Source organism: Juglans microcarpa x Juglans regia, chromosome 4D (assembly GCF_004785595.1).
Source record: "Juglans microcarpa x Juglans regia isolate MS1-56 chromosome 4D, Jm3101_v1.0, whole genome shotgun sequence".
Classification (NCBI taxonomy): domain Eukaryota; kingdom Viridiplantae; phylum Streptophyta; class Magnoliopsida; order Fagales; family Juglandaceae; genus Juglans; species Juglans microcarpa x Juglans regia.
Window position 1 is genome coordinate 5,513,338 of NC_054600.1, and position 13,033 is coordinate 5,526,370.

Sequence of the window (13,033 nt, forward strand, 5' to 3'; positions counted from 1 at the left end):
AGTTTTGTTTCTTGTTTGTCCTCAGATTTAGGTTTGTGCTAGGAGTTTGAGGATTTTGTTTTTAGTTTCACTTGGGTTTGGATGTTTATTTGTTTATTACTTTACACCCGAGTGGTTTATTGTTACACCATTTTCTGCTACCACAAGTGAGGGTTTTGTTTATTAATATGGGGTAGGGGCTACTATTAGATATGTGGCTTTGACTCTTTTATAAAAATAAAATAAAAAATAGTAAAAAGGCCTGTATTGCCATTCTTATTTATATTCAATATTTATCTCAAATATTTTTTGTGGGTCAGCTACAAGAAGATTACTGTAGCCATTACCTTATGAGTGATGCTAGGCAGCCAGCGGCGCCCCTTAAGCAAAATTAATTTTTTTATATTTTATTTTATTTTTCATATTTTTTTAATATTTTTAAAAAATAAAAAAATATTAATATACTAATTGTCACTTTTTTTAATCAGTAAAAAAAATAAATAAATATAAAATAAATAAATAAATATATGAGCGATCAAAATAAAAAAAAAAAAGAGCGGACATATTAGCTCACTTCTTTAATCAGTACGTAAATAAATAAATAAATACATAAGAGATTAAAAATAAAATAAAAAATGAGAGGACATACTAGCATTATCATATTTTATTATCGTTAGTTTAACAAAAATGCTATGTGTCCTTGTAAATTATCTCTGGACTGATTTTTTATTTTATTTTTTATTTTTTTATTTAATAATTAAGAAATTATTTTTTTTAATAATGTTGTGAATTTTATTTTAAAAAAATATATAAATGCATAAGATAAAAAAAAAAAAAGGCCTGCCTTCTCGGAAGGAAGCTCCGTAGCACGACTTTCTACTTAGCTCACCGAATACGTCACTCATTAGCTCACCGAATACGTCACCAGCTCAGCCCCAACTCCTTATGCTCATTGTGTATAAGTAGTAGTACTGGTCTCAACACATCTCCTCCAAATCATCTCTCTCTCTCCCCCTTGCCACTTTTCTGCATTCTACGTGTGTGATAAAAGAAATGGCGAAATCACCAGAGGAAGAGCATCCAGTGGAGGCTTTTGGATGGGCAGCTAGAGATTCTTCTGGCCTCCTCTCGCCTTTCAAATTCTCCAGGAGGTCCTGATCTTTCTCTTAATTTTATATATCTGCATGTCCTTCAAATCTTGCTTGATTCGTTTTCCTTTCCTCTAAATTTTGGTGCTCCAAAACTACAAAAAACTAGAAGAGGAAATATTTATTGATTGTTATGCCATATAAACTTTCATTTTACTTTTTTTATTTCTTTCCTTTCTTGGTGTTTCCTTCTTAAAAGGAGAAGGCATTATTGCTTATAGGATTCATTACTTATTTAGTTAAAACGTTGAATATTTCTGAATATTCTTTGTTTTTTATCACACATAAATTAATGGTTTGCGATGGTGTTTGCAGGGCAACCGGAGAGAAGGACATAAGATTTAAAGTTCTTTATTGCGGAGTATGCCATTCGGACCTTCACATGGCCAAGAGCGAATGGGAGGGCTTTTCCATCTACCCACTAGTTCCTGGGTATAATATATCATGTTTCTCAGCATTGACTACAATTTTGTACTTTTTCGGCCATCTATAATATTTTCCTGAGCTATATTATCGATCCAGAAAAATACTAGGGAAAGTAGTTTTTGTTAATCGATCGCATCCATGTTGATACTATATATAATTTTCTTGTGTAAAGAGATTTTGAAGCCATGGCATCGGAACTTGTTTTTGCAGGCACGAAATTGTCGGGGTAGTAACAGAAGCGGGGAGCAAGGTGAACAAAGTAAAACTGGGAGATAAAGTAGGAGTGGGAGGCCTTGTTGGTGCATGTCACTCCTGTGATGACTGTAATAGTGATCTTGAGTCTTACTGCTCCAAAATGATACTAACCTACAGTACCATTTACCACGATGGAACAGTAACATATGGAGGTTACTCAGACACAATGGTAGCTGATGAGCGCTACGTTGTTCGGTTCCCGGAAAATCTACCCCTTGACGCTGGTGCCCCACTACTTTGTGCAGGAATCACAGTTTATAGTCCCTTGAAATATTATGGTCTTGCCGAGGCAGGTAAGCATATTGGGGTTGTTGGCTTAGGTGGGCTCGGTCATGTTGCTGTTAAATTTGCCAAGGCTTTTGGAGCAAAAGTGACAGTAATTAGTACATCCCCTAGCAAAAAGGATGAAGCTTTGGAACATCTTGGTGCTGACTCATTTTTAGTTAGCCGTGACCAAGAAGAAATGCAGGTGAATGTTATATAGCGTTTAACATATTCTTTACTTTGCAATATATATTTAACATATTCTTTACTTTGCAATATATATTCTGTTTTTTATGCTCTTCATATACGATTTTGGAAAAAGACGCTCTTGAGTTTGAACAGATCCCCTCAAGTTCGTGTTTGAACTTGCGGGTCTCAAATATAAAAGAGATAAACATATAAAGTATCTCTTAAAGAATTTGTTACTGTCTACACAGATTTTTTAGACAATGATCAATAAATATTGTAAACTCGCTTCATGTGTCCATCGTTCTCCCACTTGAGAGGATCTTGATCTATATACTTTTAATCCAACCTACAGAACCTGACATGAGGCACATTAAATTTGTGTAGGCTGCACAAGGCACATTGGATGGTATAATTGACACAATATCTGCTGTGCACTCCCTTTTACCATTAATTGGTCTATTGAAGACCCACGGAAAGCTTGTTATGGTAGGTGCACCAGAGAAGCCTCTTGAACTGCCTGTTTTTCCTCTGCTTCTAGGTATAACTTCCGCATAATATCTTTCCTTGCCTGCTTTATATGTTTGTATCACTTTTTGGTCATTTAATTACAAAATATAAATTTCATTAGATTTGTATATAAATTACAGGAAGGAAGATGGTTGCGGGGAGTGCCGCCGGAGGAATGAAGGAGACACAAGAGATGCTGGACTTTGCGGCAAAACACAACATCACGGCAGACGTTGAAGTTATTCCAATGGAGTATGTGAACACTGCATTCGAACGTCTTGTCAAGGGTGATGTTAGATACCGATTTGTCATTGACATTGGGAACACCTTGGCTGCTACCAAGCCTTGAAAACTAGCTCGGTGTCCATAGTTTCTTGTACTGTTCCAGTAATTTGTTTTATCTCTACATGAACCTGCTAGCTCTTTGCTGATCTATTGTTGTTTTCTTGAATAAAAAGGTTTGAGTTTTTATCTAAATTAAATATTTTTGAGGGGTTTAATCCTATATATTGTTTCACACGTTCTTGCTAAATATAGTCCTTGATTGAGAATGATCTTCCTCCATCCAACTAATCTTTGAGCCGAATTGATCAAATCATTTCTCCGACGTTAGGATGATCTTCTTCGACTAGGAATTTAAGATGTCTTCCTCGCTTATACTAAAATTGTGCTGATCTTCCGTATGAAAATACTCCATTAATATCATTAATTCAGAATTTGAACGCACACCTTTCGATCTTTCTGTCGCAATGTTAGTTAAGATTATCAAACACCAAAATGCATGGAATTCCTCCATATCACCATCATCCACTAATGTATGAAGTGTTACTAGATATATATATATATATATTGCTCCATTACCGACACTATCAGATGAAGGAAGACTGTCGTCTCTCAGACTGAAGAGTACCTTCCGCCAAAGATACCCATTGTTTTAAGAAGAAATTCTTTTACCGGGTCTAGATCTTCTTTTGTTGGTTCTGTTTTTGACAATCCAGTAAGAAGAGCTGGCAGGAGTTGTCACATTTCTTTTCGATTTTGCCCTCCATTTTCTATTCATTTTCCCGCCATGTCCTTCACTTCTCTTACGTTCTGCTTTCCACTTCTTATTTTTGTTATCACCGCTTGGACCACCGCTTGCACCGAATGCTTTAAACTTCCCCACTACAACAAAATCTTAGGTTTCCCAGAAAGGATTGTTGTGGCAAAAAGCTAGCGGGTCCTTTGTGTGTAATAGTCTTTTCACACAAAATGCTTTGGTTGGGAATTCGTGGCATTAAAATAGTGATAACAAGTATTCTTTTCCACCAAAATGCCAACTCATAGGAAAATATGAGGTTTTATGAGGAAACTATGTGGGTAAAGAAGTTTGAACTCGTCAGAAATAAACAAAAATTTGTGCCAATCTCGTGGATAATACTTTTATTTGCCACCAAAGGTGTCTGTGGGTAATAGTTTAACCCACAAGAATGTTTTGGTAGGAATTGCTACTTTTCCAAGAATACCACTTCAAGAATGGGGCTGCACCTTTTTCCCACAAAAACCACTTCGCAGGTAATGTTCATTTTCATGACCAAAACTTGTGGGAAATAATGTATGGTGTTGTGAAATTAAGAATTCCCCACCAACATCATTTCCTGAGAAATAGTTTTTAGTCACAACAAACTACCATAACAAATACTTGTAATTAAGAATTCCTCACCAACATCATTTCTGGAGAAAATCTTTTTCCTCACAAAAAGCTACCATGACAAAAAACTACCAGTACTGTTCATAAGGTCTTGAAATTTACGCCTATCTACATGTATACATATTTGCCCACTGAGACACATAGCAACAAATTATGATTCCTAGGGTGTTGAGGAAAGGTCCAATCGCACTCATATAAGAACTCACCACTTGCACTTTGCATCCAAACTCACTCTTAATGCTAAGTCTGCCTTTATTTATATCTTTCCAACATATTCATATATTCATTCCACACCCTAATGCTAAGTCTGGTACCAGGTCTTTTTAATCCAAACATATTCATCCACACCCTAGCATATCAAGCATGATGACCAAACTATTGATTTCATTTTAAAACCACTTCCATATCAAAACATATAATATCTCAAAAATATCAAATCAAGGTTCTACTTCAGGGTTGTAAAATGTTGGTAACTTAACCTTGTCCAAATATACTTTTATAATGGTTAATGGTTGTCAATACTTCAGAAAGTACTTTCTCTTTACCACTGCCTTCCATGAAATCCCATCTGGACCAACTTTACCAAGCATGGCTAAGTATGCAGTTATTCTTATATGCTGCCTGCTGGTGTGGAACTTGCATAAAAATCACCAATTGTCTTTAGGCATCCAATTGGTTTCTATATAATCAGCACTAAAATATATATGTAACCACTAAAATATATATCTGGACCAAAGTGCTCACCAATTGTCTTGAGCCACAAGATTGACACAATCCATCAAAATATCCACAAAAGGTCCAAAATCAGTGTAAGAAAGATGCCTAAGCATCCTGTTGAGTCTCTCTATGAGATTCACTATTCGACTTCAACTCAGACACCCGAATGTTCATTGCTTTCTCATACTCAGAAAAACCCCTCTCCTCATTGCATCCATATCACCCAGAATCAGGTCTAGATTAGTCTTGTAAATTTCTGTCCAAGTCTTGTTCTTTTCATTCTCCTCGGCTAGACGAATAAATGTCTTGTTCTTTTGCATCGAAGGAGATGGATTGAGAATAACTGAGTGTCCCAGCCCTTGTGCATAGCATCCAGAATTTTTGTTCCATAACTAACACAAACAAAATATGCCTCAAGTCTTGTGAAACTTATGAACCGTACACACATGAGAAAACCAACACATTTAGTGCCACAGCATATAAAGGCACCCAAAGCAGGAATCGACACATGTATTTGGATTAAAAAATAAGGTATACAATTTGAAGATCGTTCTACTTCAATTATGTTACTGAAACAATGTACAAGTAAGTAGGGAAATCACCTTGAGTAATTCCGTTGATCAGTTAAAAGGGCTGACAGAAGCCCCCGTCAGTTCAATGTTATCGTCTAGTGAGAGGTTGGTTCAGAAAAAATGAATGCAAACATGACCATTGCTAAGTCAATCTAAGTTAATTCAACTTACCTCATATTATTAAGTTATTATTGAGATCGATGAACAAAGTAGTCCCTATAATATTTGTTGAGTAATTAACGGTCAACTAAAATAAATTCATTTTAGACTAATGGTACTATGTCCCATATTTTATACAATACACTTTGCCCCCTTAATGTAATGTGACATGCCTTATTAAAAACTTAAAAAAAAAAACCAAAAAATTAGAAGAAATTTAGAATTTTAATCTTTCATCTTTTTTTTTAAAAAATTTTCAGACATCATTTTGTTTTGTATATATATTTCTTTAATTTTTTTTAATATGTCACATGATACCACATTATAGTATCACATCAAAAGGTCAGTCAAAATGAGTCGAGCTAAGATTACTCTTTATTTTATGTAGTTATCCCTCTAACTAATTAGTTAAAGTTTTTAAATTTGGATACAAACTTAAGGAATGTTTGAATATTGAGTTGAAATGAGATGAAAGTTGAATAAACTATTGTTAGAATATTATTTTTTTATATAATTTTTGTTTTGCAATTTAAAAAAATTGAATTGATTATTATATTTTTTTAAAATTTAACAAATTTATAACAATTAGATAAAATAAATTAAGATGCTTTGTCAAAACAAGGGCTTAAACAAAAAATAAAAAAATTAGTACTTCAGTATATCGGTGCGATTTTCGATCCCCGTGATTTGACAAATAAGCCACCATTGTCGCGAAGTGTATATATATATTTCCTAGCCAGATCTGTATCGACTTTTGGTTCAAGATTTTCTGGTTAAAAAAATAGAAAATAAAAGAAAAATATATAAGAACTAGGAAATAATTACTTGTCGTCTTATATATATCAACTGGCCGGGAGCTGCCGCATGCATTTAATGACCAAGATGATATACACGATCTTTTGACTACTTTTTACATAATTATATTTTGAAATAACATTATTTTAATCAAATAAAATTATTTTTATAAATTATTTTATAAAAATATTAATCAATTAAAATATAATTATGCAAAAATTTATAAAAAAGAGTTATGCGTCAATCGTTTTCCTCTCTCAATACCCTTAATTTTGATGTTGATAACCAGTGTTACTTGCCAATGATCACTGACAGAGCTATGATTTAGGAGTCAGGGGTGCTGCCCGCATGATGCGGGACGGGGGACCCTTCCCCACACCATGTGGGAGGAGGGATTTTCAACCCCCACGATGTCGGGAGCGGGGTCAAAAATGTCATTCACCCCGCCCCTGCTTAGGCCAATCCATTGGGTCTAAAAAATTATTTTTGGGTCCAGAAATAGTTTTTTAGACCCATATTATAATATAATATAAATTATAAATTAAAATTTATAAATACAAAAAGAATTTAAACTAATTAAAATTATATTTTGGATTGTCTTGACTTCCTATGTCAACCTTTATATTGGAGGCAAAGACAATATAATAGTCATACTTAAGCAATATGAGACTTAGTAGTCCTAGACTAACCTTTATATAGGAGGTCAAAGCAATACAATAGTCATACTTAAGCAATGTGAGACTTACTAATAAGTCTCACATTGGTTAAGTATGACTATTGTATTGTGTTGGTCTCCTATATAAAGGTGGGCCTAGGAGGTTAAGGCAATCTAATAACTTGAATGCAATTTCAAGTATTTAATAAATTGTATATATTTATATACAATATATTTATTATATATAAATATATATATATATAAATATTCAAATATTTTTTTATATATGTGGAGTGGAGCGAGAGGCGGGGCAGGGCCACGTTGGGGTCATCCCGCCCCCTAGGCTAGTCCTTCTCCCTGCAGGGTGGGGGCGGGGCGGACGGGGCCTGGGTAGCTAGGTACAGGTCCCCACTACACACCCTTATTTAGGACCAACCATTTTTCCTATGAATATTCAATTTACCGCTCATATTTATCAGGTTTTTTTAATTGTCCTTATGGTTTAAGCAGAGCCTTTCATCTCTTGTAATATATATACAAACACACATACATATATATATATATATATGTCGATTTTGCTAGCTAATTATCCTTAATCAAAGCTTTAATGTTTAAGTCATATTAAAGGTCATTTTGTTAATTTTTAGCATATCATTTTATAGAAAGCAAACTATCAAAAGAAATGTGCCGAGAAAAAGGCATAAAAAGAAATATAACATCTATAAATGATCAAATAATTAAAGTTAACGATCGATAAGTCCAATATATCAGCTGCAATATATACTAATTAATCAGCTGCTGCCTCTCAAAGAAGGAAACCGATTAACTACTTTTAACATGTTCTATTTCTACTCTCCCTTTTTGACATAATTAACTAAGGATATACAACCAAGGGGGGTAAGTATAATTGAAAGCCGGGAGCCTGCATTGATCCACTAATTAATTAATTACACCCATAATTAACCAAATTTGATGCATTTCCTGAAACCCTAAGAAAATGATCACTAGCCAACATGTTGGATAACCCTATATATGCATGACATGATAAAATGAGGCTGACTTCAAGCCAGCTTGAATGAAAGATAACATCTAGCTAGTTATGAATGCAACTAGACTATTGAATTACGTTACTAGCCCTTATTTATGGTGGAGAAAAATCGTGCTTATAATGAGATTGTTTTGTTAGCATATATAAAACCAGAGTGCAGTACTATAAAACTCAAAACTACAGCAGTGTTAGTATTTTTAGTATTGTTAAATTTGGTTTCAAAACAATGGGTAAAGTTACTTATTTGGTTTGGGTTGATAGATCAGATTTATCTAGCTATGAAGATAACGACAATGGGTAAGGTTTGTTATGTAGTTAAGTTGATAGATAAGATTTATCTATAAGGAGAAAAACTTACCCTCTTAGGTTTCTCTAAGTAGGGGTCTGGACTCCTATCTTCGTACAAGTTTTATCAAGGTGTTGTTCTTTGGTTACACGAAGGTTTGGATTCTATTCTGAGGGGAAATTTCACAATGGATGTTGAATTGAATGTGTTGTATGACAAGCTATCGTTAACGGTGCAAGAAGAGGAGGAATTACAGGTTGATTCCAGACTTATCGAGGATTTTCTTTCGAAGGGGTACCAAATGTCTGATTATGAAACTTTTGACAAGTAAACACTACAATAAGGAGGCTTTCAAGAATACGATGCGTAAGATTTGGAGGCATGTAAAATCCATCAAATTTCGTGATCTTGTTGTTGTGCTGGTGTTGGTGGAATTTGAGGATGATAGAGATAAAGTGAGAGTGCTACGGGAGAGTCCATGGTCTTTTGATAAGCAACTTGTGTTGCTTAAAAAATTCGATGGACATCAACAGGTTCACCAAGTGCGTATGACATAGGCCTCTTTCTGGGTAAGGATTTTTTTATCTCTTCCTCTTATGGCAAGAAATCAATATGTGGAAAATTTGATTGTAAGTGCTTTGGGTATAGTTGAGGAAGTTGATTTGGAACTTGATGAGCTGGAATGGGGAGAGTTTATGCATGTTTGTGTATGCATGAATGTGACAAAGCCATTGATGCGCAGAAAGAGAATTAATGTGGGATTGGATTTTCCATGTTGGATTCGTTTTCAATATGAAAAATTACCAGATTTATGCTATAGTTGTAGCTATTTAGGGCATGGACATCGGGAGTGTGATCGATGGCAGCAAAACCAATGTGTACGAAGCTGATGGATTTCCCTATGGTTCTTGGTTGCGAGATGGTTACAAGTTTTTGCAATGAATAAGTGTAAGTTTGAATTATTTTTTCTAATTGTTTGGCTATTAGTAGTGAGGGGCATAGTGGTGGGTTGGCATTATTTTGGAAGCATGATGTTAATTTATCTGTATTGAATTATTCCAAAAATCACATTCATGCTTTAGTAGTGAATACTGATCATAGTGGTAGCTAGTTGTATTCGACAGGAGTTTATGGTTATCCTGAGGTGACCAAGAGGCATCATACTTGGGCTTTAATGAGATCATTGAAATGCAATGACGGATTAGGAGGGTTGTTAATTGGTAATTTTAATGAATTAATCACTCAATCTGAGAAGTGGAGTGGTAGTGATAGACCAGAATGGCAGATGAATGGTTTTAGAGAAGTTATTAATGATTGTGAAGTAAGGGACTTAGGTTTTCCAGGTATACCTTGTACTTGGTCCAATTGAAGGGAAGGGTCAGCTTGCATTTGTGAAAGGTTAGACATGGCTTTGGCAAATGCAAAATGGTGTTTACAGAATTCTATGCCAATTGTAGTTCATGGTAGTATTGCTTACTCTGGTCATACTCCTTTATGGGTGGATACTGCTGGATTATATTCAGGATGGATGGGTAAAAAACCTTTCAGGTTTGAATCCATGTGGGTGGCGGAGGAAGGTTGTACTAGAATAATTGCAGATGCTTGGAGGAATAGGGGTAATGGTGGCTTGCAACGGGTTTTGAAGCTGATTGAAGTTTGTGGGGGGAGACTGAAGAAATGGAATATAAGCAGTTTTGGAAATGTGAAGTTCAAGATTAATGAAGAAAAGAAGAGATTAATGGTGTTACAAAAGAGGGATCCCAGAGGTATGAATGTCCAAGCTAATTTACAAGCAAGGGACGAGGTGCACAAGTGGCTAGAGAGGGAAGAGGCAATGTGGCATCAGAGATCTAAAGCAATGTGGATTCAAGCAGGAGGCCAAAATTCGAGGTACTTCCATTCTAAGGCTTCTTACAGAAAGAAAAAGAACACTATTAAGAGATTGCAAGATGATCAAGGCTGTTGGAAAGAGGGAGAAGAGATGGAGGCTTTAATTGTGAGGTATTTTCAACAACTTTTTACAAGTTCTGATAGCAGAGGTTGTATGAATTCTGTTGCGAATGTTGGGTCCAAAGTGACTGCTCAAATGAATGAGGTGCTGTTGAAACCTTATACTGCTGAGGAGGTCTTCATTGCACTTCAACAAATGCATCCCACAAAAGCGTCAGGACCCGAAGGTATGTCCCCTATCTTCTATCAAAAGCATTGGAATATTGTTGGTACTTCTGTTACTGAGGCAATTTTAGGGGCTCTTAATTTTGGGGTCTTATCAAAGGACCTAAATCACACATTCATTTGCCTTATTCCTAAGAAGCAGACTCCTTAAAAGCAACAGATTTTCGTCCTATCAGTTTGTGCAATGTTCTTTATAAGCTCATTTCAAAGGTGGTGGCTAATAGATTGAAGCTTATTCTTCCTAGTATTATCAGTTTGTGCCAGGCAGATTAATCACTGATAATGTATTAGTGGCTTATAAGATTATACATTTTTAAGGCAGAAAAGAAAAGGAAGGAAGAGTTATATGTTTATTAAATTATATATAAGCGAAGCCTATGATAAGGTTGAGTTAATTTTTCTGAAAATGATTATGATAAAACTGGGGTTTCAAGAAAGGTGGATTAAACTGATTATGCTATGTGTTTCGTCAGTCTCGTTTTCTATGTTGTTGAATGGGGTGCCAAAAGGATGTATTAAACCAAGTAGAGGTTTGAGACAAGGGGACGCACTGTCTCCTTATCTATTTCTTCTATGTATTGAGGGTCTTATTCATTTATTAAAACAAGCAGTAGTTGAATCAGTGGTACGTGGCATAAGAATTTGTAGAGGCGCTCCTATTTTAAACCATTTGTTATTTGCTGATGATAGTGTTATCTTTTGCAAAGCTGATTTGAGCACAAACCTTGAGATTCAAAATTTATTAAAAAGTTATGAGTTGGCCTTTGGAAAGAAACTGAATATGGATAAGACTAGTATGGTTTTCAGTAGAAATGTGGGTGAAGATGTGCAGGATGAGTTAAGGAACTTGTGGGGAGGTAGTACTGTGCAACAATATGAGAAGTATTTAGAATTGCCTCCAATGGTAGGAAAGAAAAAGTCTTCTCCTTTTCTGAAATTAAGGCTAGAGTTTGGAGAAAATTACAAAGTTGGAAAGAAAAACAATTATCACAAGGAGGAAAGGAGGTTTTGCTTAAAGTAGTGGCCGTAGCGATTCCTACATATGCTATGAGTTGTTTCAGACTACCTGATTTATGTAAAGAGTTGGAAATTTGATGGCTCAATTTTGGTAGGGTAGAACTAAGAGTAATAAGAAGATTCACTGGATCAGTTGGACGAAGATGTGCTGGTCTAAGTTTAAAGGGGGACTGGGTTTTATGGATCTAAAGCTTTTTAACACGGCCCTTCTTGCTAAACGAGGGTGGAGACTTGTTCAAGATAAAGAATCTCTGTTGTATAAGGTTTTTAAGGCAAGATACTTTCCAAAAACAGTTTTTTTTTAAGTCTAGCTTAGGCTATAGTCTTTCGTATGCTTGGAGAGGGATTTGGGAAGCAAGAGCTTATTTCAAACAAGGTTGTCAAAAAAGAGTAGGGGATGGGATGACTATTAATATTTGGCATGATTCATGGGTTTCAGGTTACAGAAATATGCATCTTGATCATGTTGTGGAACAACAGAATGAATTACCAGCAACTGTGGATTCTCTTATCAATTTGGAAACGAGATGGTGGGATATTCATAAAGTAAGGGCTCTCTTCAATCCAATGATAGCTGCAAAAATTTCAAAGATTATCATATGTCCAGTGGGTTATGAAGATCAGTGGATCTGGTTGGCAGAAAGGAGTGGTGAATTCAGTATTCATAGTGCATACAAAATGATTCAAAATAGCAGGGATAATTTATTTAGGGAGATCTCTATGAGCAGTAACCTTAATAAATTATGGAAAGCAATTTGGAAGATGAAGTTACCACATAAAATAAAGATCTTTGCATGGAGAGTATGTCGAGATTGTTTACCAACTTGTTCAAATCTGCTTCAGAAACATGTGGATATTGATCCAAAGTGCAGTTTGTGTACTTAGCAGAATGAAGATTTGGGACATGCTATTGTGTATTGTTCTGATTTAATTGAAATATGGATGTGCTACTTGCCTGCTCTGTTTGCTATTCCAAAGCCACTCTTTTTTATTGATTTGATACAACATTTGCATAATAACTGTTTTGCAGAGGAGTTACAAACTTTTTTCTTGATAGCATGGAGCTTTTGGTTTAGGAGAAAAAAAAAAGATTCATGAATCTACTTCAGTTACTCCTAAACAGGTTGTTGACCATGCAATCTCTTTGAAGA

The 13,033-nt window shown here is 35.2% G+C and overlaps 1 protein-coding gene and 1 long non-coding RNA gene across 3 annotated transcripts; one reads left to right on the plus strand and one right to left on the minus strand.

The window, feature by feature from the left end:
- Nucleotides 1–971: 971 nt before the first annotated feature.
- On the plus strand, nucleotides 972–3,245 carry LOC121261341 (probable mannitol dehydrogenase). 2 transcript variants are annotated; one of them, XM_041163661.1, is made up of 5 exons: nucleotides 972–1,130; nucleotides 1,443–1,559; nucleotides 1,764–2,277; nucleotides 2,646–2,799; nucleotides 2,909–3,245. In XM_041163661.1, the coding sequence occupies exons 1-5, from the start codon at nucleotides 1,033–1,035 to the stop codon at nucleotides 3,115–3,117; spliced, it is 1,092 nt and encodes a 363-aa protein (XP_041019595.1). In that variant the 5' UTR covers nucleotides 972–1,032; the 3' UTR covers nucleotides 3,118–3,245. The 2 variants fall into 2 exon arrangements, with proteins under 2 accessions (XP_041019595.1, XP_041019596.1); XM_041163662.1 differs by lacking the exons at nucleotides 2,646–2,799; nucleotides 2,909–3,245 and adding an exon at nucleotides 2,331–2,598 and having other exon boundaries at nucleotides 1,764–2,300.
- Nucleotides 3,246–4,537: 1,292 nt separating this feature from the next.
- Nucleotides 4,538–5,088, minus strand: LOC121259140. Its single transcript, XR_005939521.1, has 3 exons — nucleotides 4,938–5,088; nucleotides 4,805–4,807; nucleotides 4,538–4,704 (listed from the first exon to the last, which is right to left on the minus strand). It is a non-coding gene; the product is annotated as an uncharacterized LOC121259140 (long non-coding RNA).
- Between the last annotated feature and the right edge of the window lie 7,945 nt (nucleotides 5,089–13,033).